This window comes from Falco naumanni, chromosome 8 (assembly GCF_017639655.2).
Source record: "Falco naumanni isolate bFalNau1 chromosome 8, bFalNau1.pat, whole genome shotgun sequence".
Lineage (NCBI taxonomy): Eukaryota > Metazoa > Chordata > Aves > Falconiformes > Falconidae > Falco > Falco naumanni.
In genome coordinates this window covers 54235050-54248913 of record NC_054061.1, presented here as the reverse complement: position 1 = coordinate 54248913, position 13864 = coordinate 54235050, and the positions used below count along the sequence as shown (strand labels likewise).

The following is a 13864-nucleotide window of genomic DNA, read 5'->3' as shown; positions in this document are numbered from 1 at the left end:
CAAGCTTGCAGACCTGGGCTGAGAAATTCCAGGACAAGATGTTTTCTGATGGGGTGTGAAGTACTTCTGTTTCATATCCTGCTGGAAGTATTAGGAATTATGATCACTCCCATCTTTTTTTGACACGTTTGGTTTTCATTACGTTTCAAGTTCATGAACAAGTGAACAGGGAGAAGATGAAAACAAAAGTAAAAAGTCCCAATACTTTAAAAAAATATTATTAATTTGGCATCTGGTTTTTAAAAAGAGAAAAGACCTCAGAGAAGGTGAAGGTGGCCCTTTTTTTGCTTTTGATTAAAGAACCATTACCTCAGAGTTGGAAGAAGTCTGTCCTCTTTCTGTGTTGGTACCAAAAAGCATTTTTGTGCCTCATGCTCTGAGGGACAGCAGAGTGTTTTGGTCCTTGTAAGCCTTCCTTCCCAAGCTGCCCTGCTGCTCAGAAATAACTGCTGAAGTACTCAACTGAATGTGCCAATGCATATTTAAAAATGCAGGTTGGAGCTAGATTAGGAAATTTATCCCTTTTTTGGTCACCATTCTCTCTGATTTCATGCCAATGGGGGGGTGGGGGTGGGTGGGAAAGGGATACAGAGGCAGAAAGACTCTGCAACACTTATGGCACTGCTATGAGAAAGGAATAGTGATGAAATTCTCCAAAAACTCCGGGATGTTTTTATTTTTCTATTATTATTCTGGACAACAAGGATGCTATTGAGTCAGCAGCTGAAAAGCCAAGTTGCCCTGCTTTTTTGAGCTGGCGCACTGTGTGACCAGCTCAGGTAAGAGTAGAAGAGCACAAACTCCACTCTCAGTTGCACACATGGTCCCACAGTAAGAGGTAGGGTTGCGTGGACGTGACCTAAGCGGAGGCCCATCTCCCTGTGGCAGGAGGCTTATGCTAAATCCTTGGATCCTGCAAAGAATCCTAACGTGCTTGTCAGAGCCATAAACAGCATCGATCAGCCGAACTCCCTGGACTTCAATGGCAGCGTTAAGCTGATGGATGCTTGCTGTGGACTTGGCCACAAAAGGTGATTCCTGAGCTTAGTTCAAGTTTCCAAAAAGAAGGGAGAATTTACATGCTGCTTCTCTTTCATTTTTGGTGTATGTTCCACAGTTTTTGCCCAGCTTTTGCAGAAAGAAAACAGAGCACCGATGAGTTGGTGTCTCAACCAGAAGCTATAACAGACCTGGCCACAGGCCAGGGCAGACACACCTGTATCTGCAATGCTACAAGCCGGACAACAGCTGTGCTGAAGGGCAGAGGTGGCGAGAGATAAGGGCTGAGATGAAGAAGGGGTAATCCGTCAGCCACACTGGAGGGTCCTACCACTCCCATCACCTGCAATACAAACAGAGCACATCACCACAACTGACTACTTAAGAGTTTCATCCATGCCATATCCTCCAACGCCAGTGAAATGGAGGTGTCTTCCACTGAGCACTGAGTTGGGGTGGATCTAGGAGAACCAGCCCCCCCAGTGGTCCTTGTGGGAGCTGGGGCCAGTGAGGAGACGGAGTTTTAGCAGGGAAAGGGAAGGGAGAAGAAGGAACCAGCAAGGATGGGAGGAGTGCAGAGGTAACCTGGTACATTTATAAATGTACCCAGTACCAGCCCTGAATGACCAGCACTGGACTGGTGGAACAGTTAGAGTTGGAGGATATGTCATGTAACGACTGTAACAGATAAAAATATGTCATCAAAGCAAAAAGTCTGCATTGAAACTGTACATCATTCCCCTTCTCTTGCTGATCTACTTGAAAAATAATGTCCTAAGTATGACCCAAGTCGGGTTTTGTACAATGTTCAGATTCCTCTCAAACACAGTCTGCTCTTAGGAGCTCTTAATTATGATTAATCTCACCTGACCCCAGACGTCTGAAGCAGAGTCACCTGCATGTGACCTGGTTGTCTGGAGCAACTTGAAATAACAGTGCAAAAAAATAGGGGGGAGTTATTTAAACCAGTTTGGATGTGTCCCTCAGGCGGAATTAAATCGCAGGCCTGCATATGCCTGTTTCTCTCCAGGACTAGACGCATCTAGATGACGGGAACAGGGAGAAGCTTCCTGGCAGATGCCTAAGCTTAGGGGAAGTGAACACACTCTTCTTTTAACAAATTCAGCCTGGGGAAAAAAGGCATAACCAGTTTTCTGCCAGAAAACCAAAGGACAGTTTAGAAGGGGAAGAGGCAGAGCCCTTTCATTGTATCATTGTGGATTATAATCTAGACATTTCCCCACTTTCCTGGCTGGCGTCTTTTTGAGTTTCATGATGCAACTGGTCTACACATGATACAGCATGCAGTTAGGGGTGCTCCCACAGCTCACAGAGGCCATCATAGTTCTGACAGCTACAGGTAATTTACTCCTAGCAGTAAGAGTACATCTTTTCCTGGTAGCTCTCCCTGATGTTCCCAGCCAGCTGAACAGAAGCATGATGACTGCACTTCAGCACTGCGGAGCTTTCTGCTATTTTAGGAGTGCTGGCTAATCGTTAATGCAGGCCCTCCGGAGAGCTTGCTGGCGTGATTCACTCTACCGTGCCTGCCTGCCAAACTGCAAGGCCATTCTAAACTTGTATTTGAGCTAACTCTGTGGCAACCTCCCCATGTAGCAACCCCAGGTAGTCTGAGGGCCCCCATTTGCAGTACCTCCAAGCAGCTGCCTCAGTTTGAACAAGGAAGGAGTCTTATGGGCTCTGACAGCTTGGAGCCTCCCTGCCCTTGCAGCGACGAGTGCCGAATGGACTTGAAGGACAGGAACCTGGCAAGAACTGATACTGCATTGTAGCTGATTATCATTGTTTTTAAAGCCCCTCAGAGCACTGGTGAACCCTGATAGGTGTCTCGTAACTGCTAGAAAAAGTTATGACGTTTGTGTTCTAAGGAGAAAACATTATAAAACCCAATAACAGAAAAGCTAGTGCAGCCTTTCCCCATTTATTTGTATTTTTTCAACATGGAATGAAAGCATGCATGTTTGTCCAAATGCCTGGAGTTACACTGATGTCAAACCGAGGGTTTGCCCCCAGTGTAACAGCTGCAGAAACACTACAGCCTGTCACTGCATGACCAGACCCCGTCTGTATCATGCCTCTGTTGTAACACGCTTAGGAGCATAAAATGTACTGAGAGTGGGATCTGAACATTGTACAGTGCAAACCTGTACTAGATCAAGCCAGGGACATTGCAAACAGTGGCGTGAATCCACCCATGTAAACCCTTCTAACTAGCCAACACCTGATGGCCTCTGTCAGGGCCATCGGGGTCCTTCCCCACTGGAGACGGTAGGTATCCCCAGTGCCACCCTCTCCCCATCTCTACCAGGTGTGTGCAGTCTCCACCACCCCACTCTCCAACTTGCAGCCCTCAACTCTCAGCTCAATCTGGCACAGGTGGATCTTCAAAGTGGTGCGTGGGAAGCAACGGAAATAAATCACTTGACCACTGCTACCGGTCACTGTATCTCCCCATGCACCACTTCAAAAATGAACCTTGCTCTCTCTAGTGTCACTTGCGAAGTCCCCTTGCGAGTGGTAAAGGGGACAGGTAAAATGACAGGAATGGGAATGAACTATCTTCTGTCCAGAGAAGTCAACAGCCAGGGGGAGGTTTAGCAAAGGTTCACGGGGTTGCCGCTCGGCTACTCACCAGATTGACACACACATTGATCAGAGACCTAAGGTGAGGCAGGAAGGATATGATAGGCTGCCTCTGAAGTGTCAAACAAACCCCTTCAATCAAATTGCTGGCAGGCTCCCACTCAACCTGGCGCCTGCAATACAACAGTAGGTGCCGTTAGCCGCGGGCCTCCTGCCCCCCACCAGACGCTTGCAAACACGGCGACCGACACACAGTGATGCCCACAGAGGAAACGTTTCAGACAGCGATGACGTCCAAGATGAGCACAAAGTGCGCAACAGAGAAAAGGTTTTATCCACGCAGAGCCACAGAGCACACTGGGCGTTTGAGAGAGACAAGAAACGTAGCAGAGGGGTCCGCGCTAGCGACACAAACCCCCTCACAACAGCAGTGGCGGACGGGCTGTGGTTCACTCCCTGGTGCTTCCCTCTGGCCGGTGGTGAATGCAATGGAGCCACCAGCCAGCTGCCTCGGGGGTGCCTGTGTGGGGAAAAGGTCTGCTGTGCCACGCTCCCAGCTGAGAAGGGACTCCTCCATCCCTTGTGGCTTGTGGGCGTTCTCACCGAAGGGAACAAACCCCATCAGCCGTGAGTGCCCTCGGTACGCCGCTTTGCAGTCTGGCCTGCTCTGCCAGAGCAGCTCCCAGACACAGTCTGCCCTAAACATAGACTGGCCCAGCAGTACAATCTTTACCTTCCTCACCCTGTGTGTGGGGGGGCTGATTTGTTCCCAACCAGCACCAAAGTTCTTCATTCCAGGATTTTTTCTTCCCTGACACTTTGCTTTTTTTCACCAAAACAGCTGTCAAGGCTTGTGACAGCTGCTGATGGTGTCCTTCCTAATCATAAGCAGGCACAGCGTAGGTAACGTGAAAGCGGATTGCACCCTTCAGCTCAGGGCCTGACTCCTCAGAGTAAGCACAGCTCTCAAGCCAGCATCTGACTGTGCACTCGCTGGGACAGAAAGACAAGGCTTGCATAACTTGTTAGCTCAGTGCTAAACAATAAGTCAGGCTCCTCCGAGGACTTCTTAGAGTCACATGGGGGATCAAGTGTCTACTACTTCTTATGCAGACGAGCATACATCTCGTCTTTCAGCATCCACTGTTCCTAAGTCTCCTGAACAGTAGTTTGTTCTTGTTGTTACACATATACCACCTCCCATCAGACACTGGTTTTGGAATGGGGTGCCCACAGGATCCAGTGTATAAGATTCTGGTGCAAGTACCCCAACGGATGGCTCCTGGGGTCTGGCACCCAGTCCCATCCCTAAGAGACTTCATAGCCCAATGCCACTTAAATGTAGTTGCTGCATTTGGTTCAGTGGCTCTGCTGTCTCTCCCTTTGGGTACAGAAGAGCAATTTCAGCAGGTGTAGGTACACGCACAGACAGAGAGAATATGAAGGGAATTTTAATTTATGAGCATTCATTCAGCTTACACAAAAAGGAAAGATCTTGAGGAACAGAAAGACCCCTAAGCTGCCTTTGAGGCAGAGGAAAGTATGAGCAGGAAAAGAAGGACTGAGAAGCAGGCAAGACATGGCCAAAAGAATCAAACCAACAGGAAGGAGAAGCATCAAAATCTCTGCCTCTGAATTCCCTACAAGGGTAGGAGTTTCTTAAAGCAGACCGTTAGCCAAAGGAAAGCAATAGACAGTGATGCCAGAAAGAAGAGATCACCTCCCTGTTATTTGCTCCACCTTAGTTGGGTACATATGATTCCCACTGGGACCTAAAATTTTGTGTCCAAGTCCTAAATTCTGATGTCCTCTGTCATTTGGCTTCTCATCTGAGACTGCCAACAAAGTGACTAATTGAAGCAGTTGAGGACATATGCCCATGAGGGTGACTGAGACCAGTGACTCTTCTTACTCAGGTCACAGGGCTGAGAGATTTTATACTACCCAGACTGGATTTGTATCACTGCCTCTGAGGTAGGAATGCTCCGTATTGAAGTCACCAAAGCCTGTACCATAATGCTACTATGTGATGCACCAGGCTTTTGCCAGACACTGACTGGATGCAATCGATGCCATTCTGTTCCCTCCGCTAAGGAGCATTCAGAAGCTACTGCATAGCTCCAGACTGTTTTTATCTTTACAGAGAACATAACAGTATTTTCATGAGGAGGCATGCTGGAAATTACTACAGTTTAACTTTCCATTAAGAAGTAAAATTCATCTCCTCAACTCACAGCTAAAATAAAGGGGGTAGTGATATAGTATAAATCTGAAGACTTATTTTGTAGAAAGAAAAAAAAAAATTCTGCAAGTTCTCTCTGTAGTTCTTAATAACCACACATTTCTTCTCTGGCTACCAGAAGACACAACAAAAATGTCAACATAAATGCACACTTACAGAGATAAAAACATCTGTTCGCTTTCTGATACGTTATAAAGGTCCACTCTAACATGGCAGTTTTAGTTAGATGACATACCCACACTTCAAGGCTTGCAACATCAGAAACGGACCCCAGAGGGTTTCCATTATACCTGCTCACCTCAAAGTAGGCATCTTGTGTATTTTATTGAACATACGATCCAATCTCTTTAAGATGAGGATAAGGGCAGGTCTCACCGCCTCAGCTGTCCAGTCAGTGATGGGCAGCATCTCCATGATGTAGCGCCGGAGACCTCGGCTTTCCATCGTCTGTGTGTCATAAGGTGCCAGTTTCAGCAGGGAATGTGCAATTTCCGCCAGTCTAAAAACAGGGTTTATTAAGAGGAAAATCAAACACAACCGGCATTTCTCCACATGTGCTTATGAACTAACAGATAAATCTTCAGTAGCCTAGTAAAAAGAAAAACTGTAAAAGTCAGATCTGCTGCTATTTAAACTCTTAGATCCAATATCATACTTCCTGGTCTGTGAAGATTGTTTTCCTGAAATCACTGTTTATATTTATGTACATGTGAATGGCCTAAAGAATATTTTCACATTGGTATTAAATGCACCAAAGAAACATCAGGAACCACAAATTTGTGCAGCTAAAAACGAAGTGCCTGAGCTGTTCATAAGATTATAACATTGCAATTGCCTCTGAAACACAGACCTGACATCACCTGTATGTCAATTAATGAGTGATTTGGTTCGGGTTTGTAGTTGCTTTTCAGTGTCACCACTTCTAAGAGGTCTCACCGTGCAATTTCTTGGCGTTAAATTTAAAAATAATGTGCTGTCCCATAGGTTTACACAACATGTACTCTGTGTGATTACTCCCTGCAGCTTTGATTTGTTTCTCCTAACACTTCTACAGATTGTGTTGCTGTTTCTTCTTCTAACCCTCCCAGATGGCCTTGCCGATGGCATTTTCTGTATTGACTGTGAAATACCATGGCAACATTTAACTTACACTTGCAGTTGGACAAAGATCTACTGAAATACTTGAATATTTGCAGTAGACAAAGAGAAGCAATAAAAATACACCTACTAATAAAAGGGACAGAAATCTATATACTCCCTGAAACACGAACAGACTTTGTAGTGGACAAGTACAGTACAATCCTGCTCATACTGTGGGGGCTTCTTCTGAAATGCCTTCAACTAATGGAACATACTTCTCTTTAAAATCTGCCTAGCAATGTCAAGGGCAAGGAGTTCCTTAGATTGACCAAAAGTGCTGTAAAAGTGTTTCTTTATCCAGTATTACTTTATTATTACTTTATACAACAACTTTGTTCTATTATGGAGTAGTTCTGTTTTCTTAAACACTGTGAAACTTAAATCATCATATAATTATGCTTCTTTCTGGAAATAAAGTATCAGTGGCAATACAGTATCAGTGGCACATAATGATGTATGGAAACTTTCTTATGCATTATAAAGTATAAGAGCCATCTCATCCAACTTGAGATGTCAATCTCAATTAATCTTCCAGCTCTGTTCATGCAGAAACAAGCAACCTAGAAAATTTTACTGTTCCGGAAATACTGGGATAAGCAGCTCATTGGATAATCATCTCTTTTCACTGGATCAAAAAAGATCTTTATGACTTTTACAGACTAAACACTTAACTTTTAAATGGCTACAATTGTGTGAGATTAATCCTGTCTGAAGTGATGAGCATATGATCTTGTTTTCTGAAGTCTCTGAAATGGCATCTGCCAGCCTCCCAAGACCATAGCTGTCACATCACATTCTGGTAAATCTGCTCTCTGCTTAGAGGTAAGTTTTTTGCCTACAGTGGTTAAATAGTGTCAGTCATTCCACTGATACTTATGAAATGAATTTATGTAAGAATCAAGATGATGCTGGCTTTTATTTAGGGCTAACTATGATAAAGCAATTCAGGTTCCAACCCCAATAAACCAGTTATTTCTAGCACTTTCCAGGAGATGTAAGAGAATTAGAGCACAACTTATAGTCCTCTGCAAATCGATCCATCAATCCCTTAGTTTTACTGCTGTAACTTTTGACCATGGAAGACCACCTCTCTTGAAAAGAATGCAGTATTTGCCAGCTAATACTGTGTACTGTGACTCTGCTTCATGGAAATCTTCTCACAAGAAAGTATCTTTCCAGAAAATATACCAATAACACCTTCTGTACATACAGATTTAAGTTTGTTAAGCTCATCTTTTAAGAGAGGGATATAAAATAGGTCAAGAACAATTAAACTCAAGTACTCAGGAATATAAAAACATGTACAAATTCAGTTCCCACATTACTGTTAAATTGCAAATACTTCTGGGTAGTACACTAGAGCATTCTTATGTTACATACAAATGTAAGACTAGGATAATAAAAAAGAAGCAAGCCCCTTCCTTTACTGTATTAAGTAAAGTTCATTGATCAGATACATGTTCCTCACTCCCATTAAAATCATAAAGAAAACCAACCCATGTCTAACCAAGGGCATAATCTGTCCTGAGAATCTCACCTTTGTTTCTAATATAAGATTACAGTTCTTATATTTGCCAGTGCAGGGCTTGTCGGGGGGGGGGGGGGGGAACAGCAACATTCAATTCATATGGAAACACACAAACCCACCTCCCAACTCCCAAAGGAATTTGTGGCATTTGTTAAAGATGACCTAAATTAACAACAAACACAGTTTTGTGTTCTATAGAGACAGCCCGATTCCAAAGATCTCTGATGGTGACAGAATCTGCCAGCTAAGGAGCTTTGCCATTTTTTTCAAAGCATGCGTGCAAAAGGTAGGAGGGCTTTTAGAGGGTTTTCCTTGATCCAAGGGCAGGAAGAGAGCTAGTTCAGTGCATTGCTAGTATCTGTCACCCTTGATCTTACTTTACAGGGTATTCCTGAGGAAAAAAGTATAGCACTCAAAGAGAGGAATAATTCACAGGCCTCTTGGGGTTCAGGGAGCAACATAAATTCCTTTTAAGGTGGTTGTGATTCACTTTTGAGGCCCATCCCAAACAGCTTAATATAACTTTGCTATCTTTCCTATTTACTTTAATACTCTACTGGGCACCGTTTGGCTTAGGCCATAAAAAAGTGCCTTTTGGTATTAAGCTATTCTGTATTCAAAGAATGATCTTGAAGTATTTCTCTGCCATTCAGATTTCAGAATTCAGAAAGCTGTTGTATCAGAATTCAGATACCTGTCTCCCTGTGACCCCTGCCAAGGGATGCACTAGAACTGCCTCATATTAATCCCAGTTTTCTTTCTGACAGGTGCCAGTCAGAACACTGCTAACTATGGCTCACTTGGAGAATATCTGTGCTGTTTTCAAGGTGACACACCTTACCATGAAACAAATCTAATGAGATTATGCTTCCTGAGGGAATACTACATCAGAAAGGGGTTTCCCTGAAAATGAATGAAAAACTGAAAACGGAATCAGGTCCATTCCCTCTTGTCCCAGTTTTTGCTGTCATTTATACCTGGGCAAACTTCTCAGTAGCAACTTAATGCTATTTTGTGTTTACCATGAACAAACACATGAGCGAACGCAGAGGGGAGAATCATGTCCAAAGTGCTTAGAAAGCCATACCCCCAACTTCTAGGCCAGCATCACATGGAACGGTTTGCAGTGAGCATCTAATCAGCAAGCTGGACTCAGTGCTGCACCTTATTAAAAGACATGCAGCTGCTGTATCACACACTGAGGTGGTGGTCCTAAATGCCTTTTGCCCCAGCCTCCCCCATATTTCAGACATTTATGCAGTACAGTGGTTGCTCTGCCTTTCTTGCTCGTTAGCAGCTGGTTCTGATGCACAGTGTCACAGGGGAGGATAAAGGTCGTAGTCAGCCAGCTAGGCAGCTTCCCCACCCCTTGCCTGCGGAGGCAGCCTTATCAGCTCTGCTCCTTGCTGCAATTTATTCTGATGTATCAGATGGGCTGCCAGGGAGCTATTTCAGCCACTGGAGGTGGGGGTCTAAATGAGACCAGAGGAGAACATATGAAACCTTTCTTTTACACAAGTAGCATAAGGTACGATCCAAGGAACATCCAACATCCCAAACAAGCTCTGCATGTTTCAGACAGCAACACGCAACTGCAGTACCAAAAAGTGATTCCATCTGCTATTATGAAAAATGAAGAGCTAAAAGAAAGGAATCCCCCTGAAATGAACAAGTAAAGGCAGAATGCCTGTGGAATACCTCATGTGGGACTTCACATCCAGCAGCTCCAGAGAAGTGACTCGGGGCTCACCAGCCAGGTTCTGCAAAATCTTCAGCCTTGGACCACAGTGCTTGTAAAACTCTGTGCAGATATTCAGCAACGACTCCCGCGGTCTCCTGAACTCCTCCCTGGCAATTCGTTCATCTAGCTCCTCTCGGGGAAGACCCTGGCCCTCTTCCAGTAAGTGAAGGTTCTCCCTGGAGGATATAAAATGAGGAAAAAGTAGGAAGTGTTATAGGCAGTGGAACAGCAGAGGCAGATTATAACAACCTCTCCAACTTGGTTTTGCAACATGTTTTCCACTGCAAATGAAAAGAAAGAGAGATGCACCTGCAATAAAAAAAAAAAAAAAAAAGGCAAATTATAGTCTGCAAACTCATGCTAAAAATACAGATAATTTTGATATGAATTATCCTTTGCTACCCTCCCCTGAGAAAAGGCTGCCTGTCACAGAAACAGTGGGTGGGTCTCAGTGAACCTGGAAACTGCTGGGGAACAGTCCATCACATGTCAAGGAAGACTGGGTGAAGAATTTACGTACCTGATAAAGTGTAGTTTGGCTCCCTGTTCTGGGTACCTGGAAAAACAGAAACAGTTTTTTTGCAGTTGTAAACAGCAACTTAGTAGTGCCTAAACCGTGCCTTTCTGAAAGAAGGCAACCCTGTTCTAGCCCAGATAGATACTCACCATGGGCAGGATGGTATCTGGTGTCACTGGAACAATGGCTGCATGCAGTGAGCAACCACACTGAATAGCCTTTACCTCCCAACTGGCAGAAAACTAGAGATGCCTATAGTTAGTGCCCTTGTCACAAAAGGAAAAATTCAGGCTTAAAAACCATAGCTCTCTTTCAAGCAATTTCTCTTAGTGATTTTCACCCCAGTGCTCAGTCTGTTCCAAGAAGCCAGAGCTCACCTAGTGAGTGTTTTTTTGTTTTATTGTCATTTTCTCTTGCCACTTCTTGTTGAGAAAGCATTAACAAACCCTGCACCGCTTGGCTAACACGTGGGCTGGAAGAGTGACCATTCTACCATCACAAGATTCCTGCTGTTGCTAGCAGATGTCTGTTGCAATGGTAACACAACAGAAGAAACAAGGGCAGGAAACCTGGAGCAGTGCAAAAATATTTTGGATCAGAGACTGAACGACTGATAACCAGAAAGATCTGGAAATGTAAACCAAGATGTCTGAGTCACACAGCATCAGGAGTTTCTACATTGCCTGTCAGCAGATACATATTAACTGCTCTCCAAAATCAGCAGACAAATAATAGAGCACTACTTTCCGTTACACCTTATTTACCTTAGACCGGGCAATCTTGCAACGGAAGTAAATGGCATATATCCACTTAGACTTGAGCATGAAGGGGTTTATCTGCTTCTCAGATCCGGGATAGAAATTCAGAGCTATGTTTCATCCATGCCTGAATTGGTCTTAAAGAATAACAGACTGATTCCAAGAGTTAGCAACCAAGACTTCTACACTACACATCTATAAATTGTCATAATAGCTCTTTGATGATCCACGCGGAGACTGATTTCTATCTCTCTTCAATATAAAAAAAAAAGACAGGGAGTAACTTGGAAAGCATGCTTTGCCAGGAGAGCATTCCTGATTTTCTGTCTTATATGGTGCACAGTATTGTACTAGACTATTGGGTGTGCACAGACTCAAAAGAGAAATCCAGAGTAAATACTCTGCTCTGGAAGAACAGCTACTCCAGCTTTTGCTAGGGGAAAATTCCCTTCCCAGCTCAGCACAAACATTCAGACTTTAAGCACAGTAAGGCATAGCCTGGCCAGGAGAAGGCAGGGCTGCCCAGAACAGTAATCAGTACTGCAAAGAACACCTTCATAATCCCAAGTGCTTGTGGGTGGATTTTGTAGCAAGATTTCTTAAACCCTTGCCCTATGACTGAGTAAATTGTCCAGTGGCCTCGTCTAATTCACAGCAGCCTAACTGGGATGGCCAGTATGGCCAGGGAGCAGTATTACATTCTGCTGGTGCCATCTCTTTCCTTACTTCCTCCTTCCATGTGAGGTTTTTATGTGAGCTTTTTGTGGTTTTTTCTAAGAACAAAAGTATTCCCAGTCATTCTTCCCTTTCTCTCAAATCCTCTGCCACCCATTCCTTTGCTGTCTGTAACTGCAAAAAAATCCAGACCAACGTGGAGGTAAAGATGACGGAAAGGGACTGTAGAAAAAGTAAAAGTGATCAGGAAACAGAAGAAAAACTAGAGGAGGTGCTAGTCTCTGTGAATCCCAAACGGCATTCAGTTTGAGCTTGTACTGCTGTTCAGTCTTTCAGAAAAAAGCCAGAGGGAATCTGACCCTTCTGCTATCCAAGTGGGCTCTGCCCAGTGGTTGCTTTGACAGTGGGCTCAGAAGAGAGCAACACAGAGAACTGAGGGACGCAGCTGTTTTGTCAGTATGCTTCTAGAGTGTGAAAAGGGAAACAAGATGGCATTTAGGATGGGTGTCCTCCATTTTGATATCCTGGTCTTCTATGTAGTCCCATGGTTTTAAACTAGAAATTCTAGTCTTGGGGATTTTGGTCCTGGGCTGTATGCTCTTTTTATCCAACTATTTTCTCTCACAGTACCTAGAGCAGTTCCTTGGACAGCTGACGAAGTGCTCCAAGCACTCTGAGCAATAAGATGAAGATGTTACCTTACCTAACATCCCCCCCCCCCAAACAATCAAGAAACAAACAAACAAACAAAAACCTGTTCAGAAAAATGAGAAAGACAGAAAAGCTCACTGACTTACCTGGTGTTCACACCTGCTGACATGGTGTGGTTTGCTGTTGTGGTCCCTTTATGGCCTTGGTCACATCGGCTCATCTGTGGGGCTGTCATAGGCCTGGCAAAGGGAAGGTGAATAGCACACTAAAGACTAACAGTTGCACTGAAATTCTGCTTGTGATCTGGTGAAATTTGGCGCTAATTTTACCATGTCTAAAACTCAAACATTATTCAAGCTAAGCTGCGTATCGTGACTTCCAGTGCACTGCCTCTCCCCACACTCATAACCAAATGCAGGCTCAGACCTTTGAACCATGTGGGTTACCTGGTGAGAACTTCTACACTGTACAAGAGGGCCTGCAAAGAGGTGGCAAGGGCAGCCATAGCAGCAATCTCCTCACGGGCTGCTGTCACAGTCTCCACTTGAGAGGTTTGTCTCTTCAGTTTCTGCAAGTAACAGGGAACCAGCGCTTCCAAGACCATCAGCATCTGGAGGCTGGAAAAATAACCAATACTTGGTCTGTTTAATTTTGTCGGTCCTGAAACTCCCATCAGGCAGAGGCTTAAGCTTCTATCTGAAGACCCTTGGATCTCTCACTAGCCTTGTGATTTCATTGCTTCTTACTAGATAAGCAGTCCTGGGACAAAGAAACTCTTGAGTCAGGGACTTCAGGGGGGAAATCAGCTGATATATGAAACAATAACCTAAACTTCTGGGTATATCTTCTGAGCATGTCATCCATTTGCATTCATTCATTTTCCCTTCCAAAGACTCCTTTCCTCTCTGGTTCCCTCTTGGAAACTAATCTTTTTGCTTTAGCAGTCCACCTCCCCTCTTTCTGCATCTTCCTGTTCTTTCCAGCTACCCCTTTGTCCCTCTCCAGCTCC

At 44.4% G+C, this 13864-nt stretch overlaps 1 protein-coding gene across 4 annotated transcripts in view; it reads right to left on the bottom strand.

The window, feature by feature from the left end:
* UNC80 (unc-80 homolog, NALCN channel complex subunit) overlaps positions 1 to 13864 on the bottom strand; it is a 131196-nt gene that overhangs the window by 20451 nt on the left and 96881 nt on the right. For all 4 annotated transcript variants that reach the window (XR_005829411.1, XM_040604477.1, XM_040604479.1 and 1 more), the window contains exons 48-54: positions 13302 to 13472; positions 13002 to 13094; positions 10775 to 10810; positions 10212 to 10430; positions 6144 to 6344; positions 3653 to 3776; positions 1217 to 1342 (exon numbers count right to left, since the gene is read on the bottom strand). Coding sequence is in view for 3 of the 4 variants with exons in the window: in XM_040604477.1 (XP_040460411.1) it covers positions 1217 to 1342; positions 3653 to 3776; positions 6144 to 6344; positions 10212 to 10430; positions 10775 to 10810; positions 13002 to 13094; positions 13302 to 13472 (970 nt within the window). In the remaining variant the exon portion in view is untranslated. The remainder of the gene's footprint in view (positions 1 to 1216; positions 1343 to 3652; positions 3777 to 6143; positions 6345 to 10211; positions 10431 to 10774; positions 10811 to 13001; positions 13095 to 13301; positions 13473 to 13864) is intronic.